The sequence below is a fragment of the Vulpes lagopus genome, chromosome 1 (assembly GCF_018345385.1).
Source record: "Vulpes lagopus strain Blue_001 chromosome 1, ASM1834538v1, whole genome shotgun sequence".
Taxonomy (NCBI): domain Eukaryota; kingdom Metazoa; phylum Chordata; class Mammalia; order Carnivora; family Canidae; genus Vulpes; species Vulpes lagopus.
In genome coordinates, this window is record NC_054824.1 from 79,000,225 (window position 1) to 79,028,187 (window position 27,963).

General features: G+C 37.7%; 1 protein-coding gene across 3 annotated transcripts; it reads left to right on the forward strand.

The window, feature by feature from the left end:
• The first annotated feature begins 183 nt into the window (after nucleotides 1-183).
• MIX23 (mitochondrial matrix import factor 23) lies at nucleotides 184-26,167 on the forward strand. Of its 3 annotated transcripts, none has more exons than XM_041754932.1 (5): nucleotides 184-321; nucleotides 11,855-11,980; nucleotides 16,987-17,133; nucleotides 21,847-21,906; nucleotides 23,575-26,167. In XM_041754932.1, exons 1-5 carry the CDS (start codon nucleotides 271-273, stop codon nucleotides 23,623-23,625), a joined length of 435 nt encoding a protein of 144 aa, XP_041610866.1. In that variant the 5' UTR covers nucleotides 184-270; the 3' UTR covers nucleotides 23,626-26,167. The 3 variants fall into 3 exon arrangements, with proteins under 3 accessions (XP_041610866.1, XP_041610885.1, XP_041610875.1); XM_041754951.1 differs by having other exon boundaries at nucleotides 215-321; nucleotides 11,824-11,980; XM_041754941.1 differs by lacking the exon at nucleotides 184-321 and adding an exon at nucleotides 2,352-2,502.
• The last annotated feature ends 1,796 nt before the right edge of the window (nucleotides 26,168-27,963 follow it).

The following is a 27,963-nucleotide window of genomic DNA, read 5'->3' on the forward strand; positions in this document are numbered from 1 at the left end:
TTTTTTTTTTTAAAGAGATTGGAGTAAAAAAGACCCCTTCCAGTTTCGGTAGTCTCCGACCCATCTAGGCCTGTTCCAGGAGGCTCTGCGAGAGCGAGACGGGGGGAACGCGAAAAGGATACAGGGTTCCGGGTTTGGATGGAAACCAGCGCCAGGTCCCGCTTGGGCTCTCCGCGGATTCCAAGCGGCCTCAGTTCCGTTCAGGCGGCGACGCGGACACCCCTGCTCCGCGGTGATTGGCTCGCGGCGGGGGCCTCGCGTGTGTCCAATATGGCGGCGCCCAGTGGTGGTGTGAACTGTGAGGAGTTCGCCGAGTTCCAGGTGATGGGGTTTTCCTCGCGTGGCAGGCGTGTGCCTCCCTTGGTCCCCGCGCCCTGTTCTCTGCTGTGGCCTGGGAGGGGGTACGGGCCGGTTGTGGAAGAAGCGGGCGGATCAGGCCCCTTTCCCCCGCCCCCCCAGCCATTGGAGGTCACGGGGGCGCGGGCTCGGCCGCGGAGAGCGAGGCAGCGCCGGGGGGTGGATGGGTCATGCCCGTGTCGGCGGCGCCCAGACCTCGGGTCACCTCCCGGGGAACCTCTAGTTAACACCGAGCTGGGGCCGGGTGATGGGGATCGCAACCACCTTTTAAGTACACCCCCCCGCCCCCGCCCCGGACGCAGCTCCTATAACCTCTGCGGTTCCCCTTCCTATACTTAGAGTCGAGCATTAGTAGGAGAGAAGAAAGTGGAGGAGAGTTTACTTCCTTGATAAAGTAAAAAACAAACAAACCCGGTACAGGTTTTGCTCTTAACGATGGGGGCGATTGCTTTTAGGACCTGTTGTGGTGCTTCTGCCTTCCTATTAGAGGGAATGTGACATTTAAGGAACAGCCCGTATCTTTTATAGGTGGAGAGAGACCAGAGGTCCAGGGCTGCTATCAGCCTGTCAATTAACAGGGGTCCGGATTCTATGACTTAAGTTGCTATGAAAGTGATCTGTTTCAACCCTAGACATAGACATGGTCCTGTCTAGATAAAGAGTGGAGTCTTGGAAAAAAAAAAAAAAAAACAGAAAAACAAACAAACAAAAAAACCCAAAAAAACAGGACCTTACAAATGTACGTTTTAATCAAAGACAGGGAAAAGTAATTTCAGGCGTCACCAATCTATCTGTAGGAAGCTTTGTGCTATGAGCCGTTTTGTAGGGAGTGGCATTCTTGAAGATGACCTCAACAGGCTGAACTATTTATTTTTATTTTATTTTTATTTTAGAGATTTTATTTATTTATTCATGATAGACGTAGAGAGAGAGAGAGAGGCAGAGACACAGGCAGAGGCAGAAGCAGGCTCCATGCAGGGAGCCGGATGTGGGACTCAATCCCGGGTCTCCAGGATCGCACCCTGGGCGGAAGCTGGTGCTAAACTGCTGAGCCACTCGGGAACCCCTGAACTTTTTTTTTTTTTTTAACTTATCTATTCATGAGAGACACAGAGGCAGAGACCCAGGCAGAGGGAGAAGTAGGCTCCATGCAGGGAGCCCGATGCAGGACTCAATCCCAGGACCCCAGGATCAGGCCCTGGGCTGAAGGTGATGCTAAACCACTGAGCCATCCAGGTGTCCCCTGAACTATTTGACAATAGGATTTGGGCCAAGGAAATTTGCGTGGGAATCTTTCCACCTTTTACTTGTACCCACGTCACCCTTCAGCTGCCCGTCCTCAGGTTAGATCAGTGCAACAGCATCCAACTTCAAACGTGATCAAAGTGCCGGACAAATACCAATGACTTGTAAAGATCTTCAATAAGATGGGAAAAGACCGTTGGATCATAAAGTATAAGGAATATTTAAGTTTAGCAGGCCCGGTTGTGGCCTTGGCCTTTTCATATTAGTACTACTATGGCTTGGCTTGAGTTAGTGAGCTCAGATAACTGGGACATGATAGCCTTAAGATTTATCAGACTGAGCACTGCTTAAGGAGTTAGATGACCTGGGTTCTTTTTTTTTTTTTTCCCTAAAGATTTTATTTATTTATTCATGAGAAACACACACACAGAGAGAGAGGCAGAGGCTCAGGCAGAGGGAGAAGCAGGCTCCATGCAGGGAGCCCAACGTGGGACTGGATCCCAGGTCTCCAGGACCACACCCCGGGCTGAAGGTGGTGCTCAACCATTGAGCCACCCGGGCTGCCCGATGACCTGGGTTCTAATACTGCTTTGGAACCTTGACCCTAATGGCTTAGCCACTTAACGAAATTAACTTTTGAATTTGTAAAATAAGATCTTGCTAAGTGACATTTAAAACCGCTTCCATCTCTATAATTATTTGAATCTCTAAAACAGAGGGTTTTTTTTTTTTTTGGTTTTGTTTTTAAGATTTTCTTTATTTGAAAAAGAGAGTTGTGCACAAGTGGGGAGAAGGACCAACAGACCATGAGCTGAGCAGCAGCTGTGGCAAGTGGGGGTGCTCTATCCCAGCACCGTGGGATCATGACTTGAGCCGAAATCTACCAACTAAGCCACCCAGGTGCCCGTCTAAAAACTAAATTTCAAAGGATCTCTGTTAAAATACCCAACAGTGCTTAAGAAACACTTGTATTTTTCTTTGGGAAGTCAGATAAGATGTAAGGGGGACAGAAGCTAAACTTTCTTGTAGAACCATTCCATTCACAGAAATAATGTAAATGAAAAGATTGTAAAATGGGTTTCATTAGTGAAACCTGGCGCAAGTTGTTTTTTTTTTTTTTAAGATTTTTTAATTTATTTATTCATGAGAGACACAGGAGAGAGAGGCAGAGACACAGGCAGAGGGAGAAGTAGGCTCCATGCAGGGAGCCCAACACGGGACTCGATCCCAGGTCTCCAGGACCACACCCCGGGCTGAAGGTGGTGCTCAACCGTTGAGCCACCCGGGCTGCCCTGGGGCAAGTTTTTAGATAGTTTTCCTAGGCTTTTCCAAGTGTGTGTTTTACAATGGAGAATACCATGGGTTAAAAGTCAGAAGATCTGGTTTTCCAGAGCTACCATGGCATATCATTTAACCTCATGGTAAATAAGTAGAACGTTTGCCCCAAGTATGTCAGGCACACATGAACATAAGTTAATGTGCTATAAATGTAAAAATTTAGTATAATATTTAGGTTTAGGTGAATTGGGTAAAATTATAAGCTGTGGTTAACCGACATACAAATTATTAAAGTTAATATTTTTTAAAGCTATGAAACCATTACTTTTTGTATGTTAAGTACCATAAATGTGAAAAGCTCTGCACTGATTCTATAATCAGTGATTTTGTGTGTTTATCATATCTATCTCTCAACATAATCATCACTTCACCTTTTTTAAAAAAGACTTTATCTATTGGAGAGAGAGAATGCATGAGCTTGGGGGAGGAGCAGATGGAGAGGGAGAAGCAGACATCTGCTGAGCAGGGAGCCCAATGTGAGCTTGATCCCAGGACCCGCAGGATCACAACCTGAGCCAAAGGTGGATGCTTAACAGACTGAGCCACCGAGGTGTCCCCACCTTTTTTTTTTTTTTTTTGATGCATTTCAAAGTAGGTTGCAAACCTCCTTATTCTTTATTTGTAAACATGTCTATTCATATCATTTTTTCTATTCATATCATTAACTAGAATTCAATATTTGTTCACTTTCATTTAGTAAAATTTACATGCAGTAAAATACGCTAATCTTAAGCGTACCATTCTTTTGACATTTACATATACCTATAGTACAAACCTCGATCTATATAGAAAATAATACCATCACCTCCAAAAGTTTCTCATGCCCCTTCCCAGTCAGTCAGTCCCTGTCCATATATCCTTCTACCCCTGTTAAACCTGCTGTCCTGGTTTTTTTCCATGTAGGTGCAGTTTTAAAGCTTGAGTTTTTAAAGTATTTTAAGTTTTTGCAATTCTTATTTTTCTGTTATAAAAGTTGGACTTAATACTCCTGGAAAATATACTATTTCTAAAATGGAATAAAATCCAGAATAGAATGTTTAAAATTGAGTGTCTAGGATTCCATTTGAACACTCGGTTAGCAAGGATTTATTGGATGTTGCATTAGAGTGCTGGGGCTGCCTTAACAAATTCCACAGAATGGGTGGCTTAGACAACAGAAATTAATTTTTCTTCACAGTTCTAGAGGCTCAGAGTCCAAGATCAAAGTCCTGTCAGAGTTGGTTTCTGGTTCATCGCCTCTTCCTGGCTTGCATATTGCAGCCTCAGTGCTGTGTTCTCACATGGCCTCTTTGTGCACAGAAAGAGAGATTTTTGTTGTGTCTTCCCCTTATAAAGACATCAGTTCTGTAGGATTGGGGCTCTACCCTTATGACCTCATTTAATCTTACTTACCTCCCTATAGGCTCTGTCTCCAAATACAGTCATGTTTGGGGTTAGGGCTTCAGTATATGAATTTGGTCGGGGGAAGGGACACAGATCAGTTCATAATAGATACCTGTTAGGTACCAGGCACTTGGAGAGATTCAACTGACAATATAAAATAAGGAACGTAATGCAAGCAAGGAGACAAAACATGTAGAAGATACTGAGAATGTGAATAAAATGCTGTAACAGGTTAGAGAGAAATAAGAGATAGTAATTAAGTTAGCCTTAGGTAGGCAGGACCATGGGACTTCAAGGTAGACGGAACAGTATATAGGCAAAAAATTGTATGTATTTGGGGGAAATAGCCAATCAGTATTGCTGGAATTCAGGATTTGCACAGGGACACACTGAGATTACACAAAAGATTGGAACAAGATTATGAAAGGCCTTGAATGCCAAGTGTGAGATTAGGGAGTCATTTTTGTCAAAGAGATGCTTTAGGGACATTCATCAGTACTGCCACAGTCTGTTGAGACCTTATGTTTGCAATTAGCTTTGCAGTATCCCTCCCTATCTTCAGTCATTCCTTTCTCCAATATCTCCCCCAATCTGATCTTCATAATACTTTGGTTTCATATTGTTGTCTTCTAAATTTTAGAATCTGAACCATGCATCTAATTTCAGGCTTCTGTGACTAGGTCTAAACTACTTAACATGCCATACAAGACCTTTTAAAACTCATTCCCAAAGTCTTCACCCTACTTCTCTCTCTTATCCTCCCTTACTGATGTTTCTCTCTCCTTAACCACTGTCACCTCCAACACACATTTAAACTCTTCTGTCCAGCTGCATAGACTTGCTTTTCCCTGAACACATCCAGCTCTATATTTTCTGTGTTTTTCCCCCACTGTTGCCACCCTGAAATCCCTTCTTGCTGACCCCAATCTCCAACCCAGTTCATATATCACCTGAACAAAATCAACTAAGTATTCTTTCCCAGAATGTTTAAGTCTTGGTGTTTCTGTCGGAAATACTTATTCATTTATAGACGATTGTGGTAATTAAGTACAGATGAAATAGACTTTTCTGACATCAATGATGGTTCCTTTCGCAACATGCCCAGCTGCTATCTGAGCCTGGGGTGCTAGGTGTCAACTCTGGCAATTACAGGCAAGTCTCTGTTTCTGGTATAGGTGGACACAGTGTGAGTATTACCATAAAAATGTGGTTTGAAGAACAAGATCTGTTTGAAAAGAGGACCATGTGAATAGAATCTACCTCTGGGTGCCTTTAGGTCTGGATCTAAGCTAAATTACACAGAATTCTTTGGCATTCATTTTTAGTTTACTGTCATGTAATAGGCCTTTTACCACTCCCCATATACCCTAGAAGCTACCCAAAATAATAAAAGGAATTTACCTGAGGATTAATCTTAGGAGTAGAGTGTAGTATAATTATAGGGACAATAGAAAGTTTTCTCTACCCCTCTCTACAAAATGTGGGCACTCATTCAGTACCAAAATTGGCTTCTGTGAGGATGAGATTTTCACCCCACAATTACAAACAAGACATAAAATGCATTTCCAAGATGAGTGTCTGAATAATTTTAAAGGGCCAGCCTAAAATTAGAAATTCAGGGATCCCTGGGTGGTGCAGTGGTTTGGCGCCTGCCTTTGGCCCAGGGCGCGATCCTGGAGACCCGGGATCGAATCCCACATCGGGCTCCCGGTGCATGGAGCCTGCTTCTCCCTCTGCCTATGTCTCTGCCTCTCTCTCTTTCTCTCTCTGTGACTATCATAAATTAAAAAAAAAAAAAAAAAAAAAAAAAACTTTAAAAAAAATAAAATAAAATTAGAAATTCATAATATCAGAATCTCCTTGTTTTGGGGAGGATGGAAAATTGGAAAAGCTGGAGACATTACCAAATTTGGAGAGTTCGTTTTTGCTAATCCTTTGACATTTAGAAGTTGATTAGGGTTCCAGGTCCTATACAAAGATGTCTTGAGAGAGCCACTGAACTGTATGCATTTCCGTATTATCTCTGTGGACTTGTGGCTTATTGTGTATAACATCTGCTCAGGGGTGTCTTCTGTATATTTTCTTAGTAAATTTGTGAGAGAGAAAGGAAGGGAGGATGCCATTGGAGCTAGGCATCAGATAGGTAGTAATTTAATTTCTTATGAATGATACACATGATTTAATGGCAGCACTTTGGTATCTCCATTAACCTTCATTTGCCCTGAGTCTGTGAGGGCCACTCAAGCTTTTCTCTAGACCCTTTTGGAGCTGCCTTAAGAGCTTTGGCACTTTTTGCTTTGCCCTGTAAAGAAATGTATGCCTAGTGAGAGTTTGTAGTTGCTTTCCTTCTCCCTTTGTGATTTTGAAAGAAATTCCTTTCTGAATCTTACCCCTCCTTTTCCCCTTTATCTTTCGTTTTTTTTTTTTTTTTTTTTGGTATCTTTTCTGTAATATTTAAGAATCGCTTATAGTTCTCAGCAATCCCTGAACAAGTGCATTATCAATTTAGAAATTGTCATTATGTTTTCTTGAATTCAGCACTGTCCAGTAGAACTGTGGTGGTGGAAATTTGTGCCATCCACCAGCAACATATGGCTTTTGAGTACTTGAAATGTGGTCAGTGCAACTGAGGAACTAAATTTTAACTTATTTAATTAAAATAACTTCATATAGCTAGTGTCTACCATATTAAAAGTCAAGCTCTAGATCATATATTGATGATCTGAAAATCATCTGCATACTGAAAATTGATATATTTGAAAATCCACAGTTGTAGGTTCCATTGGTAAGACTGTGAAATTGACCTATTCATTACCTAGTTAATGTAGATAAATTTCCATTGCTATATAAAGTAACTTAACAGTTATGTCCACAATTTTTAATGGAGAGGAATTTGGCTATACAGCTAGTGATCAAACTCAAAGCTGGTTAAAGTTAAGAGTAAATAAAAATTCCAGGGAATGTCAAGCTTTGTAATCTCTTACCTGGATTACTGTGTTCATCTCCGAACTGATCCTTTTGCATCTACTCTTTTCCTGTCTAATTCATTTTGCACATTTTAATACTTTAACCTAAGCAGTCATTTCAGAGTACAAATTTGATCATGTAACCTCACATGTAACACTTCATTGGTTCTCCATTCTCTCAGGAAAAAGATTAAACTCCTATAATGTGACCTATAGTGGTGGGCCTAACTTATACTATGTTTTTTCTTACTCTCTGTACGTAAGCCACATTAACTTTCAGTCCATTAAACATCCTGTTCAAATGAAGATATTATCACCCAGGATTTCCAGCTTGCTGAATCTGAAAGTTAATTTCTGTTCACATTTTTCTTTGACTTCCTAGTAACACTCAGCACAGGTAGCCATTCCCTCCTTGAAATCTTTCTTCTGACTTTTGTGATAACAGTTTTTCTCCTGTACTTTTTTTATTTTTTTTAAGATTTTATTTATTTGTTTATGAGAGATGGAGAGAGGCAGAGACATCGGCAGAGGGAGAAGCAGTCTCCTGGTAGGGAGCCTGATGTGGGACTCCTTCCCGGAACCCTGGGATCACGACCTGAGCCAAAGGCAGACGCTCAACCACTGAGCCACCTGTGTCCCTCTCCTGTACTTTAATTGCTAGAGTTCTTTCTGGACTCTTCTTCACTTTCTACAGTCTCCCCAAGTGATCTCTTCTCATCTCATGGCTTTTAATAATGTCAATGTGTTAATATGACTCTAGGCTGATTCAGTGTCAGACTGAGATTTTCAACTTTCTGTTCAACTTGTCTATTCAGATATTTATTTTTTTAAATATTTTATTTATTTATTTGTTTGTTTGTTTGTTTATTTATTCATGAGAGACAGAGAGGAAAAGAGAGGCAGAGACACAGGCAGAGGGAGAAGCAGGCTCCATGCAAGCAGCCTGATGTGGGACCTGATATGGGACCCGATCCCGGGACTCCAGGATCACGCCCTGGGACAAAGGCAGATGCTCAGCCACTGAGCCACTCAGGCATCCCTCTACTCAGATATTTAATGAGCATCTCAAATTTAACATGTCCAGAAAAGTAAAAAAAAAAAAAAGAAAGAAAAACTTTTTTGCTTGCAAAATTTCAGTCCTATTCAAAAGGAGAGTTGCTACCATGAAACCATATGTATCCAACCCTTAGTTTCAACAGTCAATTCATGGCCACTCTTGTTTCATTTATATTCCACCACTCACCTCATTCTATCCAGCTTATTTTGCAGCACACCCTAGATACCCTTTTTCTGTAAATATTTCAGTCTGTATCTCTAAAAGATTGTAATTTTAAACATAATACCAATATCACATACAATCGACAGTCATCCTAAGTATCATCAAATATCCTGTGAGTCTTAATAGCACCTTGATCTTCTCATTCCTTCCAAATCTTTTCTTCCCCTAATCTCTCCCCAACATCTGTTAATGGCACTACCGTCCATTTAGATGCTCAGACCTCAAAGCTAATAGCCATCTTGTTTTCTATTCTCATTCCTCACCACCAGTTCATCAGTAAGTCCTACCCACTGTATTTTCAAAACATATCCAGAAGCCAGCTTCCTCTCGCTACTCCACTGCTACCTCTCAAATTATCTTTATCTCTTGCCTAGACCACCATAGTAGCCTGCTATATAGTCACCCTGTTTCCATTCTCCTCTCTAAAATCCATTCTCTACATAGAGGTGAAGTTATCTTTAAATATTGATCACGTTATAGCCTTCCCTTGCCTAAGGGAGAGAATCCTTCATTGTCTGCATGGCCTGTGTTGTCCCTCACTTTCTGTTCTCCTCTGACCTCACACAATATCACTTTGCCCCAAATTCACTCCCAGCCCACATGCCTTATTTCAGTTTAGCTTATATATCCTGAAGTTTGTTCTTGCCTCATCATTTTTTACTTACTCCCCCAGGTGTTCATTTAGTTGGCTCATTCATAGCCTTCAGTTCTCAGCTCAGATCCTGCCTCCTCGGAGAGGCCTTTCTTATTCTCCCTGTCTGAAGGGCTAGCCTCTCAGCCCCACTGTCATTCTTTATCCCATTACCTCAGTTTGTTTTCTTTTTCACAGTATTATCCAGTACTAAAGTTACCTTGTTTATTGAGGTACTTGCTCATTGTCTGTCTCCCCCTATGAGAAAGTTTCTCCAAGAGAGCCAGGACCTTTTTCTGTTCATTCACCACTGTGGCTCTGGTGTGTAGAATGGTGCCTGGCACACACTAGACATTTCCAAGTGTGTGTTTTTTTTTTTTTTTCCAAGTGTGTTTTGAATGAAGAGTGAGTTAGTAAATGAACTGTGGTGTGTTCTAACTGCTGCATATATGTAATGAAGAAAGATTGCTGAGGACTGTCAGCCAAGGAAAGCTTTATCTAAAAGTTATAACTTAAACCTCAGCTTCAGAAGATCATTTTGATTTAGATAAGGGAAAAGAGATTTTTAAAGGAGGCATCAGTGGCTGGTTTGTTTGTTTTATATGGAATAGTCGAGTTGTAGGTGCTAAAGTTGTCAAGGAAAGTCCCTGTCTGTTACTACTGCTACTTACCTGGTTTTTGACACTAAATGGTGCTGCCACCATTTGTGTAGAATTTGGCCACTCTTACACATATATCCTCCATTGTACAAAAAACGTTCAAAGTGATGGTTGCTTAGTGAATATATTGAGATTACCCCTTAAGAATTCCAGTTTATAGAGAATAATACTACCATTGACAAAAGTAGATAAAGGAAGAGGGGATAAGATAGTGACATTGGTTTTAGACCTGACATTCGCCTGTATTTTAATTATTAGTCTAAATTATGAGCCTTCTATAAGCTGCTTAAATTCTAGATTGAGATCTAAAAAAAAGGCCATTAAATTACTAATTAAAAGGTTAGTGGACTGATAGGAACAGAATCTAAATTGCAGACTTAGATGGAATGGCTTAATAACCAGATGGTTATTATAATTGGAAACACCTAAATGTTCATTATTGGAGAAGTGGCCTTACAGGTTGTGATACCTCCACAGGATACTTAGTAACTATTAAAAATGTCTTCTTGGCACTTTCTAGTAACCAGGGCAAAATGCTCATGGTACAATGTCATAAAGCAGGCAGGACTTTAGAGTGTTACAAAGGACCTCAAGTTTATAAAAATATTCATAGATAATGTACAGAAAAAACAAAAGGAATATCTTATAATAGTAATAGTGGTTAACTGTGGATGATTTTTATTTGTAAGTTTTTCTAATTTTCCAAAAATGATAATACTTTAATCATAATAAAAGTTTTTACTTTAACAAATAGATGAAGAAAGAAATGAAATTGGTTTCAGTCATGGATTTCATTGTAGCAAAGGGAAGAAATAATTGGCATGTAGAAGGAGGCGAGGCAGAGGATCAAGCAAAGTTGCTTTTAATACACTTTAATATTGACTGTTAACTTGTTGGGGGTTTTTAATACTTATATTTCTGGCACTATATACTTCAGTTTTCCTGGTGATTTTTCAGTCATTATGTTTTGCTAGGCTAGGGGCAGAGAGGAGAATTTAAAAGAAAAGAAAAGGGTATACTCCTCGAAGCTGGTTCTAGCGTTTGTGTTTTCTGGGGACAGAGCATAGCTGTTGTCCAGCCTTTCTCTAGTGACAAGTGAAAAGTACTCTACTCAAAATGTAGAGAGGAGACTACTACCCTGGGTAGTATACTCACCAGAGTCTTTCTTAGTCATCTGACCGGTTGGTATTATTATTATTATTATTATTATTGGTTTTTTTGGTTGGTTTTTTGAGAGTTGGAGTCTTTTGAGGAGGAAGAGATCTTGGAAAATGAGAGTAGGGTCACTAAAAAAAGATAAAACTAAAATAAAATAGATAAAACTATAGATAAAATAGATAAAACTAATTTCTGTGAACAAGAAAGCCATGAAGAGATTTGAATCCTTCTCTAGCAGCATGCTTTGTTTTACCTATTTTTGTTACAAAAATAATACACAATCATAGTAAAAAGCCTAAAAAACCAAAAAGACTAAAAGGTTATAGGTTAATTTCTGCAAGTGAATCACTACTGTTTCTTGAATATCTTCACGGAATTTTTCTCTCAAGCACCGCATTTTATAATGATAGACAAGGGCATAGGGCAAGCAATCATGCTGGATTGTTTGGGACAATTTGAGGTAATTAAGTTTAGTAGAACCCTTTATTGGCTGTATGCTGGGCATGGAGAGAGCACACACTGTTTGCCAAGCACTGTCAGCAGATGGGGTATAAAAGTGAATAAAACAATCTTGACCCTTGAGATGGTCACATCTGAGCCAAGGAAACCGAGTTGGTGCCCATTCTTAGAATTCCTGTTGCCTAACCTACCCATTATTCTTGTAATAAAGATTTTCCTGTGGTTGCACTAAATATAGCATGGTTTCTCTTCTCCTAACTTACAAAGCTGTAAAATATCCAAGAGCTTTATGGGTTTTTTTTTTGTTTGTTTGCTTAAATGTTTCTTTTTTTATCACTTTCCATTTAGGTTATTATTCTTTTATTTTAAACACATATAGGAATTACTCAAGGTGATGAGGACGATTGATGACAGAATAGTACATGAATTAAACACTACGGTTCCAACAGCTTCCTTTGCAGGGAAAATTGATGCAAGCCAAACCTGTAAACAACTTTATGAGTCTGTAAGTGTATCTTTTGAGTCTTTTTTGCTTCTGTTATGCCTTTCTTTGCAGGCAAAATAAGAAACCAATTGACATATAATTAAACTGGATAAAAGTATGCCATCTTCATATTTTCTTGCCTACATCTGAGGGTGTGTATAAGTTTTGATCTGGTTGCTACAAACTCAAGAAAATGTGTGGTATTATGCACAGGCCTGTGAAGAGAGGGTTCTAAGGGATGAGCACAGTAGTTTTTTTGGCCCCTTCATGGGCAGCCTTTAACTTAGGGAAACCTTATGTACCAGGGAATGAAGGAGAGTGGAACAGTCAAGTCAAACAGTGAAACAGGAGCAAGGGTTTTGAGTGAATCAGTCCAAAGAGCCAAACACCTGATACAATGAAGAATTAAAACCCTTCACACTTTCTATCCTCAATCATCAAGAACAGGAATAGAAGCATTTGGTAGTTAGGAGAAAAGCCACAGATAAATTTTCTTTTCCTGAGGCTTTGGTTTCTCAAGTATATATTTTTTCATTGCCTCTTAAAGATTCCCTTTTTGTCTCTTTATAATTTCCAAAAGCAAAAGGAAATTGTAATATAGCTAAGTATTTTTTATATATATATAATTTACTTGTATCTTTTCATTAATTTGGAAGCTAATGTTCAAATGATGTTTGCTTTTTTGGGATCTCCCACAAGATTACTATTTAAATTCTTGTAAAGAAGGTATTACTTAAAACCTATATTTTGTTTCTCAGTTACGAAAAAAAATCAGTTTTAGATAAGCTTTTTCATATCAGTTAAATTCAGAGTGTTAATGTTGATATTTTTATTCTGCTTTTATATGAAAGTATGTTATTTCACTGAGTGGTCAGGTAATTCTGTGGCTTGAAAATTTCCAAGGTCATGGGCTTTAATGAGTAGAATCCAGTATTGGAAGTAGGGAGCATGAGTCCAAGCCCTAATTTATTTTGAGATTATTTGATAGTTTACTTAGTTTCTTTGGGTAGCTCTCTCTGAAGAGCTAGAAATTTATGATCTCACTACCCATATAATTTATATAATCTGTTCAATTGTTTCCATTTACAATCTTTTTATTAACTTGAAGATTTATAGCGTAGGGTTTCACAACATGGATTCCATATCTAAATTAAATCCTACCTCTGCTACTTCTTAGCTGGTAACCTAGAACATGTTACATGACTTTTTGCCCCAGCTTCCTTATGTGTAAACTAATACCATAATAGTACCTTGTTCATAGGGTTGTTAGAGGCCTACCTGAGGTAATAAGTGCTTAGTATACTAAGTGTCTTACCTATAAATGCTTGCTGCTTCCACTACTGTTGTTTTTATCTCTTATCCCTTTGTTGAACCAGGATAATCTTGCATACTGGAACCTTTTGTTTGGGATATTTGGGATCTTTTCTGTTTTGGATATTCTTACGTATGTGTTTGGGTTTTTCTCTGTATCCTAAGGGCTCCAGCAACATGAACAGCAGAGAAAGGATGATTTACCTAGTACTTTTGTGCCAGTGATGGAACCTGCAGCAGAATGCCCATGCTAAGAACTCCCACTAAGTTCCCTTAAGTATTGTCTCAGTTGAGAATGGAACAATGTCAAACCTCCAGGGTGCTTAAGGTTACCTTGACTTCCTTTAGTCCCAACCCTTCCTTTATGGGAAGGAATGGAAGCTAAGGAAGGAATGTTTGCACTCTCTAATGATAATATTTCTTCACATCAGATGGTCAGCAAAGTTATGAAGAAGCACTAATTGTAGAAATTCCAAATCTTAAAACTATACTCTTAATAAAAATAATTTCAGTGAAGATGCCCTTATTAGAGCATATTCCATTCAGTCTATGAACTTTTTCTAGCTGTACGTTGTTTATTGTTTAATCTCAAGATAAACATAAAAATCAGGACTGAGCCTTAAAAAGTCTATGAACTTGGAATAGTGCTTAACAAATGCAAAACTAGTATTGGTGTCACAGTAATTGATTTAAGGTAATTCTTAAAGGTATCTCTTTAATATAATAAATTTTCGGAATATATGTTTAAATGATATATTTCCCAAAACTTGAATCTTTTTGTCAGAAATTCTAGAGGAAGATTTAAAACAAAGTGCCATGACAAAAACTTATTAATTTTTATTCTGTTTTTTTTTTTTTTTTTTAATTTTTATTTATTTATGATAGTCACAGAGAGACAGAGAGAGAGGCAGAGACATAGGCAGAGGGAGAAACAGGCTCCATGCACCGGGAGCCTGATGTGGGATTCGATCCCGGGTCTCCAGGATCGCGCCCTGGGCCAAAGGCAAGCGCCAAACCACTGCGCCACCCAGGGATCCCCTTTTATTCTGTTTTTAAGGATAGTTAAACCAAGGGTCATTGTCAGGGTTCTAAAACAAATGATGTTTGGGGAATTAGAATTTAGTGTAGAGTTAATTTAGAATCAGCCTTTGTTCTGGAAAGAAAAACACCAAAAAACTATAATCAGGAAAACTGTTGGCATTGTTTCCCTTAAAGGCAAAAAGCATTGTTTTAAAATAACGATTAAAAGATAGTAGGTAAAAATTTGACTAAAAAAAGTTTTTACAGTTTTGGTAAAGTAAAATAAAACTGAAATCCTAAGTAGATGCTACTTTTGAATCATTCTCATGCCCCATCCCAAATGACTTTAATTCCAGAATTACTTACTCCAAATCAAAGGAAGTATGGTTATGATAGGGGTATCATTTAGGAATTTTCTCCCCTAACCAACGGCCTTGCCTTTTACCCTACCAAGTTTCTTCATAAATTTTATCTTAGTTCCTTTAACAAGCACTTTGTATATCAGAAACAATTCTCATGTGACCCAGCTTCCAAAACATCTGAATCACTAATGAGCTAATAAGTCTGATTTAGTGCTATATTTTTCTCTGGTAGGCTTATGTCACACAGTCTTATTACTAGTTATCAAACGTCCTCATTTCTTTGACATACCATGTGTACAGAAGTCAATGCATATTCCTCTTGCCTGTGGCTCTTAATTCTGAGTTTTGTTGAAGGATAGTCATAAAAGCTAGACTAAAATAATTGATGATACAGATTAAAAGATAATTGGCTCAGTAATTTCTGTCCACATGGGAGTGGGTGCACATTGGGGCTAATCTGAAGGAAGAGTACACAGGTGAGGGTAGGAGGGTGGTCTTTAGCTAGAAGTGTGTACACAGGAAAGGGGCCACGCGAGGGAGGGGAGCAGTTGATGAAAGGCTAACCATGGAAGGAAACTGGTGAGAGAGACTGAAAGGAAAATATTGAATATTTTGATAAAATATCCACAATTTGGACTTGATTTTAAAGTGCAGATAGAAAAATTAAAATATTTGTGACAGACTTGTAGTTGGTGCTAATACGATTCTGCCAATTGTTGGAGGTTTAGACAAAATATCAAAGCGGTTAAGTAGCTTCTGACATCTGAGCAGTGTACTGAATTGCTAGTGCAATTTTACCCTTAAATTTTAGAGGTAGGAGGATGTTAGTAGTGATTATTTACTCATAATCCATAATTTTGTAAAAGCAGAAACTGAAGCCTGGAAATACTAATTATTTAGCCAGTCTCACAGGGAGAACTTCTTAACTCTAAAGATGGTTCTTCTTACTCTATTTTGGTAAGTTTCCTGCCCTCAGTGGCTCCTTTCATTTTCTGGAATCATACCTGGAAGGAGGAAACAAATAACAGAAACAGCATATTAGCCGATGAAATACATGCCTTGGGCTGTCCTTGTGAATCCTGTTACCATGAAAAAAAATTAGCATATTAGAGAAATTGACTGTAGGTGGGGCTAATGTCTGTTAGTTTGAATTTCCTTCTTTTCACATAGGTATGATTTATAATCAATGCACTTTTAGTATTACTGTACTCTAGAAATGCAAAGGTTTATTTTTTCTTGGTACATATTAGACCAGTAATTCTTAACCTTGGGGTCCAGAGATGATCATTTAAGAGATGTGTTCCAAAATACTTACGAAGAATGCTTATAGGATGGTTTAGTCCTATATTTTGAATAAATATATGTATAATGGTTAGGTATCCTTGGTATAATTGTTAGTAGCATAGTATTAAGATATTCTCTCTTCAGAGGGAAAAAGGAATGATATAACATGATTACTTAACACCTAAGGTTTAGTTGGAAGTGAATCGCCTTTTTTATTACTCCATTAATGATCCGTTAATTACATGGCAGTTACATATTATTTTAGTACTTTGGTTTTTCTTCTCCCCCAGATTATTGGGGTGTCATCTGAATTTGACTGTGATCATGGGAGTGTGTTTGAATTGTGACCATAATACTTTGTGAATCAGGGAACAAAATAGATGCAAAGTGGTATATTGGATTTTTTATATAAAGATAAAAGTTTAGTAAAGAATTGATCTACCACATGTCCTTTCAGTCAGTATACACAGTTGATGGAAACAGTAGTCTGTATTTTATACACAATTTTTCCATATTGATACTTGAACTTTAAAATCTTGGAAAGGGCTGTCTTACATTCCTTGTTTTGCTTTATTGTAACAAATTGGTTCCCTCCCTTACTTACTTTAAAATTTCTTGTACTTAGTGACAGGAGGCTGAAAAAAACCATGAAAGGACAAAAAAAAAGAGGAAGAATAGCAGTAGTGGCCCCGGAGGTGGGTGAGAGTGAACGGAGGGTAGAAGAACAGAACACAGGGTTGGAATACTGGGGAGAGAAATGTAGGGAGAAGGGACTGAAATGAAAATCCCCCTGTGAGAAATGCAGGAAGAGGAGTGGTAAGTTCCAGAAGCAAAGTGAGGAAGAAGGCAACCGGATCACATACTTTGCACCAAGAGAGGTGCTTCTTTTGATCTGTTTTTAGGTGATTTAACTGGTTTAGCAAAATCTTTGCTTCCATAGATTGTTTTTAAAAATTGTTTTAGAAAGTATTATGTTTCTATAATCTAAAAAAAGGATTTTTTTACTAAAAGGTAAAAAATCGGTGTGATTTTTCTCTTTTGTTCTTTTAGTTGAGGGAGGCTCATGCCAGCAGGGACAGAGTCATAAAAAATTGTATAGCTCAGACCTCATCAGTAGTAAAACACCTCCGAGAAGAGAGAGAAAAGAATTTGGATGATTTAACGTTATTAAAGCAACTTAGAAAGGAACAGACAAAGGTAAGTTTAACAAGATTTACATTTCTGAGCCATGGATTTTCCAAATTTAATAAAGGTAGTTTTTAATATGAAAATTTTAGGGTAAGAAATGGTCATTACTTTAAAAAAAAAAAAATGACCAGCAGAGTTATACTTCATTTTTAGTGGGCTTTATTTTATTACACTTAGATATTAACTGGTAAGTTAATGTGCATTTCATGCATATATGCCTGGTAGCAGCTTAAGCTTAAAGAAGCATATAGTTGTATTTTCTTCTATTTTTTTTATGTATTATACTGTTAAAGATTAGTATAGACCCAACACCACATCAGAAAATCTAGGGAATTCATATCTGTATCAATGTTTAAAGGCTTGACTGGAAAATAAACTTTTAAAAAGTGTATTTACATTTTGAGAATATTTACCTCTGGTTTCATCTGTAGAAATTTGCTGAAATGCAATACAGGTATTTCAGGATATTACCTGTTCAGCCACAAAAATATAGTACTATTTGGATATAACCAGATATACTAGAACCTCATTATAATATATTTCCCTACTGCAGAGAAGTTGCTATGGGTCTTTGGCTCATTTTGGACACTTTTTTGTTTCTACTTCATCTCCCATCCCTGCAGTTTTCACTTTTAAGAAAACTGCAAGTGTCCACTGAGTGATATGTCAGAGGAAGCCTTATTTTCCCAAAGTCAGCTATAATGTAGATAGGATGTGGACCTTAGAATATAATAAATGGAACAGAACTGTTTCTTTATAGCCCTTAGTGGTGACATGTCAAGAAAACAATTGAAATGTGTATCCGGTTTTATTATGTGGAATGCATTGCTGTCTTCCTTTTGGGAGTGGTGCTTAAAGAGTAATGTTTTATTTTGGTATAATTTCAAACTTACAGAAAAGTTGCAAGATGAGTACAGGGAACTCACATGTACCCTTTACCTATATTCACTCATTGTTTACATTTGCCCCACCTGCTTTGCAATACATTCTCTCCACCCCTCCTTTACCTATATCCCTTCCCTTCCTACTATACATAGGTATTTTTTTCCCATGAACCATCTGACAAAAATGTTGGGTCCGTGGTTCCTTTGCCCCTTACATATGTTGATTATTTCCTAAGAAGAGGGGCTTTTTCCCACGTGAACACTGAGCAATTATCAAAATCATGTCTGTATTTTAAGATGGCACAATAGGTGTCTTATTGATCTTTGGATGTCGAGTGACTGAAAACCCAGTATGGGATGGAATTGTGTTTTTCTTTACTAAATAGTCATGAAGTTTGCCCTTTGTTTAGTAGATGTAGCCAGACTTTGAAAAGGGGACCTTATCATCTCTCTCAAGCCTTTATTCTTTAACTGCCTACAGGTGAGTATGTGCACTTGCTCAGTCATCCCACTAATGCAGCATGTCTTGCTGGGTATAGATTCATCCACTGTCTTCACTGCTTTCTTTGTTCATGATGACCACTTCAGTCATGTGTTCCATACCTGCCCATTTATCAGGCAGTGGTGGGTCCCTCAGGCAGTGGTGGGTTCCTCAGACAGTGAACCTATGCTGTGATGGCCATCTCACTCAGTGTTTATGAAGTCTTAGAGATAATTTATATAAAACAGATTAAAATCTAGGCATTTTTGTATTTCGTATTTTAACAGACTCTTGAAGGTATTGACAAAGGAAACTGCTGGGCAGGGCAGTTTCAGAAACTGAAAACTCACTATTTACACGTTAAATCAAACAAAGACTAGAATGACTTGTCAGTGGAGAGCAAAGTTCAGAAACCACTGAGTACTTGGGAGTGACAAGTCACATAATTTGGTCCACCCTCATTTCTGCCCTTTAGCCTCTAGGGCCCAGAAAGAATCAGCTGGATGACCTTTCCAAGGAGCAGTTTTAGAAGCCAGTCAGCGAGTTACAAAAGGTAGCTTTCTAGACTGATACTGTATAGGACTACAGGGTGACCATGAGTACCTAACCAAGTAAGGAAGCTTGAATTTTTGTTTTAAATTTTCGAGTTTGTCATGAAGATTATGGAATCAGAGAACTCTTAGAAATGCTCCAGCTCTCCCTCTCCCTTTTCTGAACAAAGAAACTGAGACTTAAAGATACTGACATCACCAAAGTCACAAGCCCAAAGTCACAAGCTAAGTAAGTGGTAGAGCTGGGACTTTAACCCATCTCTTCTGACTCTGGATTTAATCACAATGTTAAATTGTGATTGATAGTCAAATTCTGATTACTTAAAAAAAAATAAAATAAAAATAAAATAAATAAATAAAAAAAAAATTCTGATTACTTAAGTGAACATATTTATATACAAAAACACCAGTCTAAAAGTCCCCAGTTCTTTCCCTCAGTCTTAACTCAGAGAAAGCACATTCCTTATTGGCACTATTATCTGTTGTCACCTGTTAGTGGCCTTTGAAAGGAAATTGACCAGTTTAAGACCTAGAGCCTCAAAAACAACCATCTGAGCGGCAGCATTTTGTTAGTGGCACTGAAATTAATTGTATTAGAAGTTGTGTTATCTGCAGCATTCAAGAAAAGAAAAAACATGGATTATAAAGGCAGATAGCTCTAAGGAATAAATCCCATCCAACCACGTGGTGGCTTTGTAAACTTATAAATTAATTGCCCTGAAATAATCTGATATTTAGTTTGTAAAATGGAATCAAGACTTCTTAAGCTTTCATTTTTAGGGATTAGGATTAAATTATATGTGTCTAAGAGCTAGCATATCCCTGACACATTTAGTACTTGCTTTCCTTTCTATATTTGTTACATTGATCCTCCTTACAGTATTTCCCAACCAGTGATTTCTACCTTACGTTTAACCACTTTTAACCACTACTTAAGGGGTCGGAGAGGAAGAGTACTCGAATCTTTTGTAGCAATGCATTCTCTTTTTGAACAGTTGTAATTATTCGGAGACTTTCTTATATCTTGTGAAAATCTGCCTCCCTGTAATATGTGATTATTGCTCCTTAATCTTCCCTCTGCAGGTATATAGGGTAAGTCTAAACCCATTTCTGCATGACTTCCCTTTAAATATTTGAGAGCAATTATGAAGACTGTCCTAGTGGCAGTTGTTTTTGTTTTGTTTTGTTTTAAAGGTTTATTATTTATTTGAGAGAAAGAACATGGGCAGGAGGAGCAGAGGGGGAAAAGAGAGAGAGAATCCCAAGCAAACTCTGTGCTGAGTGCAGAGCCCAGTGCAGGGCTTGATCTCATGCCTCTCACATCACAACCTGAGCTGAAACCAAGAGTCAGAGGCTTAACCAACTATGCCATCCAGGCGTCCCATCACCCTGTTTTTTGACTGAACTTGTTAATTTTTTGGCAGTCAGTCCATGCTTTGACAGAGCAGTGAAGTTTTAATGATTTCTGGTCTATCCGATTATTATCTGGAACTGAAGTTGCTTTGATGTAAGCAGATAGGCTTCTTCAGGCTTCGTTACTACTTTACAGCATGATACTGGTTGTCAGAGATGCAGTCCTTCCTCTCGTTCTAGTTTGAGTCCTTTGTACCTGCCTATATATTCTCTGATACTACTTTGGAGTTTAGCAAAGGAAATTACAAGGAGCCAGTGGATCAGTACTAAGTTCCTGTCTTATTAGTGTTACATGCACATAGCTTAAGCATCCTGCCTGAGTTCTGCTCCTAACTGGTCAGGTTCTTTGGCCTGGGTCCCTGACTCATGGTTGCCTAGATCTTGTGTAGCTCACTGGCATTTTATTCCCAGATCTCCTGGCCTGAGTCGACTTTGGCCTGAGGAAATCATCCTAATTTCAACCTGTAGCTCCTGCTTTTTTTCTCCTAATATTCCTGAGTATTTTCAAGCCTCCTTCCTGGAACTAGCTAACTTCTTTTCTTTTAAGTTTCTGTGACCAGAAGTGACTAGGAGTATGATAGGCTCCGCCATCTGGGCCTGGCAGTGGAATTGGCTACTTTTCTGATGGAGTAATTAGATTGGCAGTTATCAAGAAAGTTAGAAAGACTTTAGCATCTTTAGCCTCAGACCTCTGGCTTGTATGCTCAAGGTGTGGAAAACTCATGCCATTCTAGATCACTTGGGCCTTATTCATTCCCCTTCTTCACTGTTTTTCTGCCCGATTCTTTTTTCTTTATCCAAATTAGGTGGCCACCTCTTTCTCCTTTTTATTCCTCTGTACTGTCTTTGCAGATCAGTATTATAGAATCAGTAACTAGAACTGGAATTCTTGAGTTAAAGGACATGTGAATTTGTTTTTATAAATCTTAACCAAATTCCCCTCCACACTTAAAAATGTGTATGAATGTATCTTTTTCCATACCCTCACTACTAGTAGGTTTTATCAGATGTACTCATTTTAAAAAAAATTTTTGTCATCTATGGCTTAATTTGCATTTCTTTATACGATCTTACTCATGTAAGTAAATTTTTTTAAACACTTTTTAAAAATGTTTATTGGCCATTTGTATCCCTTTTGTGAACTAGCTGGACTTTTTTTTTTTAGAGCTCTCAAGGTAATTATAATATGCTTGAGAACCATGGCTTTATAAAATTTAACAGCTGATTAGATATGTGGAGAATGGACTGTGTTCAAGATCTAGCCCAGGTGATACCATTAACAAAGAATGTAGGAGCAGGAGCTCCATTTTATTAGGAAACTATAAATAGAATTCGGTTTTAATTCTTTAGCTTGAATTTTCATAACTCCAACTTTTTTTTTTCCTTTTTGCAGTTGAAATGGATGCAGTCAGAACTGAATGTTGAAGAAGTTGTAAATGACAGGAGCTGGAAGGTATAAAATAATGCTAGTTCATGGAGGAAACTATGAGGGAAACTGACCAGCAAAGGGAAACCAAGAAGGGGAATAAGGAATGCTTTGTGGCTCTTGAGAATAGATATCCTTCATTAGAAGCAACTGAAGGTTTTAACTCTGAGAAGGGGTGCAGTTGGCATTCAAGTGGAGCCATCTTATAAAAATCAGCTTTACAGTCATATGGCAGATTGTATGACCTGTCATGGTAACAGAACTGGAGAAGAGGATTTGGAGAAGCTTAGCCAAGTCATAGATATCATCCCACCCAGGGTGCCAAGGCCCCTAATATGAAGCCTCCCCTGATTTGAGCATTGGGAACTTCAGGGAAATGTCAGGGCTGGGAACTGATAAGAGATGAGCTATAAGACAAAAGGGCCAGAGTCTGTACAATTTCTGCATTTTTTTCTTTTAATTGTGAGATAACACATACCAAAAAGTATATAACATGTAGAACTAAGGAATATTAATAAAATGAACATTCATGTATTTACCACCCAGTTTAAGAGATTGAAAAATACCAGTACCATAAAAGCTCCCTTCCTATGTAGATTTTTCTTTTATTTTTTAATGATAGTTCACAGTGGCCAAAATACATTGTTTTTTTGCGTTTCGTTTTGTTGTTTTAATCTTAAAAACAATTTGTTCCTTATGTCAATGAAGTATGAGGGTAAATTCTAAAAAAAATTCTTTTAGTTTTTTATAATTTTGTATTTGGACACTTAAAATTTAGGCATGATTAAAATTTTTTAAAAATATTAAATACTATATAGTAAAAAGTCTACCTCTCACTCCTCCCTTTTGGCCACTTCCTTTCTTTTCCCTCTGAAAGGATGGTGTGTTTTTAGATATTTGCCTCTTTTCTAATTTTATGTATGTGTGTGTGTATACACACACACATTTTTCCCACTTGTGACAACTATGAGAGTGTACTGTCCACAATTTTTATTTCTTTAATGTATCTTGGAGGTCTTTACAAATCAGAACATAGAGAACTTCCTTACTCTTTTATGTCTGCGTTATATTCCATTGAGTAGCTATACCGAAATTTTTATTTAATACAGTCCCATATTGACAGACATTGAATAATAGAATGTTCTTTTAAAATTTTTGGTATTTGTTTAGATTTTTAGGAAGCAAGGCAAATAGAACGGAACATTCTATAAATTTACACAATTTAGCAAAGATTGATCTCTCTTCAGGTGTACCTACTTATAAAAAGGGTACAGTACTCATTTAGAAAATCACAACAGATATCCAAATAACATCTACATTATAAAAAGAGGGAAAAAGCTTTATCTTAAACTATTTGAGATATTTTTGTCTAATTGTCCAAAGTATGCCCAGAATATGTAATCAAAATGTTTATTAGTTACTATTACTAAACAAGCTAGCTGGTGATGTTTTTTTCTTGAATAATATAAATTTTATTTAAAAATTAAAATTGTCTTATAAATGGATATCAAAGCTTTCCATATTCTTTGTGCCTATGTCATTTTGAACTCCTGAGGAAAATTCTCTGTTCCCTAAATGTGTTGATCTGGAACAAAAATGGTTATTTCCTCCTGAACCATGCCAAATTTAATTCGGTTCTAGGCTTGATTTATACAAAATGTCTCAATGGCTTTTGTTTCTGTTTAAATATCTTAGGTGTTTAATGAACGCTGCCGAATTCACTTCAAGCCTCCAAAGAATGAGTAAAAAGATACTTTTTCTAAAAAAAAGGACCGACTGGGACATCTCATATGAGCTAAGCATGACAGACATCAACAAGGTGGGCTTCCTAGGATGATCTCTGAGCCAACAGTCCAAGACCTTTTGTTGATTTCAGCCCCACTTAGCCAAGACCTTATGTACAAATAATTCTGATAATTATGGAGAAATCAACTGCTATTTTATACTGATTCTGTAAAAAAAAAAAAAAAAAAAAAAAAAAGTTTTGTAACTATTAAAATAATTTTCTGACTCAGTGTACATATTTATTTGATTTTTTTCCAAGTTGAGATAAGTTCTTATAAGAGAATTTGAATACAGTTTCAGTATCTGATCTGATTTTTATTATATCTTTGATTTTTACAAATTTGGCAAGAATGTGGACCTTTTTTGGTCATGAATGATTTTATCCTTTTATTTATCTTTGTGGCATTTATTGCTCTTAACAAGTAAGAGGGCAATATTATAAGCTGAATACTGTCCAAAGAAACTTTCTCTTGGTACCTGATCTTGTTTTCATATGCAAAAACTAATTTGGGGTGGAATTTCCATGGAAAATGAAAGGAAAACAGTAAAATGAATTTGGGAAAGGCAGAGGAAGGCTTGCATACTAGTAGTATTCAAATAAGTCAGTAAAAAAACCCTGTCATTGCAGAATTTGGTCATTGCAGAGAAAACACTTTCTAGTACAGAATGACCATATTAGTTTCTATTACTGCTTGACATATTGCCACAGTTTAGCAGCTTAAAATCACACCTGTTTATTGTTTTACTGTTCTGTAGATCAGAAGTCCAAGACTAGGTTCTCTGCTTAGGCTGAAATTAAGTCAGCCAGACTGGCTCTTGTCTAGCACCTCTATAGAAATAGTGTGTTTCTTGGCTCATTCCGTTTGTTGGCAGGATTCAGATCCTTTTGGTTGTAGGACTGATGTTCCCATTTCCTTTCTTGGTATCATAGGCCATTCTAAACTAGAAGCTACCCACACTTTTTGGCATATGGGCCCCTCCTTCTAGCTAGCAACAGCTTATTGAATTCTTCTCATTCTTGGAATCTGATTTCCTTTTCTGCCATAAACCAGACAAATACTGCTTTCAAAGGGTCTGTGTGATTAGTTTAAGCCTGCCATGACAGTCTTCCTTTTGTTTAACTCAAAGTCAAATGATTATAGACTTAATTATATCTGCAAATCCCTTTTGCCAGGTAAGGTAACATCACAGATTTAGAGTGGGCCATCTTAGAGAGCCATATTAGGATTCTGCCTACCATTGAGGATTTAAACAACCCACCTGGTTCTGGCATAGTTAGATTGACCAACTGGGTCATAGGTAGGCCTATTTGTTCGGTATGTAGACCCTTATCAGGTCATGCATTTAGAAGTGAGCAATAAAAGTATAAAATACCATTCTTTCAACAGATCTTTTGAGCACTTACTGTGGGTCAGATGCTTAGTTATTGGGGATATTGATAGATAAAACCTACTTTTGTGGAAATTATAATCTAATCTTAAAAAGGAAAAATTTCTTTAGGCCAGCAGTAAAAAAAGGTTTTCTATAGGACTTAAAGCGAGTGGTGCCTGACAGAAAGTTGTTTTATTTATTTATTTTTCTTTCATGTGTCTTTTCAATTGAAAGTACTCAATAAAAAAATAAGACTCAATGCATAAAGATTTTCCTGATGCTTAGGAAGGAATTGAGAATTCTTTGAAAGGATTCGTAACAGCTTTTCCAGAATTTCAGGTCTGCTAAAATAATATCTAATCCAATTATGTTGGTTAGGATGTCTGAATCATCCCAATGTAACATGAAAAATGTGCAATCAATAGCAATCAGTGACTTTTAATATAACGAATATTAATATGTTTAGTTTGTGATGAATGGCATTTAAAGCCTCAAATATGAAGAAAAAGGGATGGCATAATGTTCTTGAAAGTTAATTTGCCTCCTGAAACCATATTTTGCATATTCTTGCTGCCTCAATAAGTGTTGATTTTGTTGGCTTGAAAGATAGGTAGGCTTCAGTCAGGGAGAGAGGGAGAAGAAGCAGAATGCAAAAGTTCAAAGGTAAGTTTGGCTTTTCCTTGGCAGGACAGAAGATAGCCACAGAAGAAACACCAATCTTTAATGAGTACTTGAGTGTCTCATGTATTCTAGGCACTATTAGCCAATACTAATACATCACTGAACAAAAGCAGATAAAAAGTCCCTGCTCTTTTTTTTTGTTTGTTTGTTTGTTTTTTTGTTGTTTTTTTGTTGTTTTTTTTGTTTTGTTTTTTAAAAGTCCCTGCTCTTAAAGAACTTCTATGTAGTGAAGAGAAACACAATAGTAAAGTAAATTATGTAGTATGCTAAAAGATGATAAAGCTGTATGCCAAAAAGGGAATCTGGAATGAGGAGTGGAAAGTGAATGGCAAATGACTGATTTCAGCTGGTTAAGAGAACATGATAATGCCCTTGTCTTTGAAAAGCCAGTTTAAATAGAGACTGAAATATACCAAATAAGTGCAGTAATAAAAAGCACGTTTTCTATTAATTCATTCTCTGTGTGTGTCTTTTAAAGTAATCTCTATACCCAACATGGGCTCAAACTTAAAACCCCAAGACCCGGGATTGAATCCCACATCGGGCTCCCGGTGCATGGAGCCTGCTTCTCCCTCCGCCTGTGTCTCTGCCTCTCTCTCTCTCTCTCTCTCTGTGACTATAATAAATAAATTTTAAAAAAAAAATTTTTTTTAAATTAAAAAAAAAAAAAAAACCCAAGATCGAGAGCTATACTGCTCTATCAACTGAGCTAACCAGACCCTCCAGTCATTCTCTTCCTTCAGTTGTCCTTCAAAGATAACCAGTCTAGGAAATGGCGTGGTAATGTACCCAGTGCGACTGCAGTAGTCCTTGCTTCTGTGCCGTGCTACCTATTTAAGACCGGCCAGGGATAACTTGTAAACTGGGAGATTAGTCCAACATGTAGTCTCACTGCAAATAAAAAAAATGAATATTCTGCCCAAAGTTATGTAAGCTAATCAAAGGTTAGAGATTACTTCGTTGCTCATGATTTCTGTGTGTACTTAACCTGATAGTTAAGACTTGATTGTCCCTAAACAACAACAACAAAAAACCACGTACATAGTTTAGCATGAACATTGTAGAATATAGTCAAAAAGTGATCACTCCTGATAGGGGCAACGTTTTTAGGAGAAGCCTAATTTACCCCCACAGCATTATTTTGGGGAGGAAACAAAATGTTAGTAAGGTTTAAGCAAAGATAGCTCCCAGCTTCTGAATGGAGCGGCCTGCTGAGGGTAATCCCTATAAAAGGGAAGAAGACTTAAGTTAGGTGAATTTGTGGATCTCTTGATGCATTAAGAAAGGACAGCAAATCCACTGAACTATAGTTGCAGTTGATGGAGTGGGTTTTCCATTCTAATTTTATTTTATTTATTTATTTTTTTCTAATTTTAAAAATGTAGTCAAAATTTGACTCCTGCTTAAAATTCCTCAGTGGCTTCTGAAGGATAAGTACCAAGTTCTTAAAACTGTTTTTGAAATCCTTTGTGCTCTGGCTCCTGCTTACCTCCAACCTCACTCTCTGCAATGTACTCTATTCCCCACTAGTAGGAAACCATTCAGGTTTTCAGAAAAGACCCAGTGTTACCTCTGAACTTCAGCACATGCTACCCTTGCTTCATGTCTCAGCTGTCGTTTCCTTTAGCGAGCTTTTCCTGACTTCTCAAATACAAATTAGATGTCCTTACGTGTCCGCATGATAAACACCTCTCATGATCTTTATCATCCTGTTCAATTGGTGGTTTACCTCTAACCCACTAGGTTTTGAGGGCTGGCACTGTGGAGTCCTCAGTGCTTAGGATAGTTAAGCCTGAGATACTGCTAGTTTTCTACCCCATATCTGTTTTCCTCTTCCTGAACAATAGAATCCTGATTTTGTCTACAGTAGCATTGTGCCCAGCTTCCCTTGCAGCCCCAGATAGCAGTGAGGTAGTTTTTGACAATGAGATATAAACAGGAGACTTGGTGCATTTTGGGGAAACTTTCCTGATACAGGTATTGTCCTTCTTTCTCCCTGGAGTGTGGTTAGGATTGCTAGAACAAGAGTGAGAACTAGTTGCTCACATGGTGGTGAACACGAAGATAAAAGCCACATGTTGATGGCTGAACAGAAAGAAGGAGACTGGATCCTTGATGGCATTGTGATTTGTCATACCAGCCCTGGGCTGTGTCCCCAAACTTGTTAAGTGAGGGCAGGGATTTTTAATTTATTCATTCAAGGATGTAATAGGAGTGGTTCATTTATTTGGGTAAACCTCTATGTCT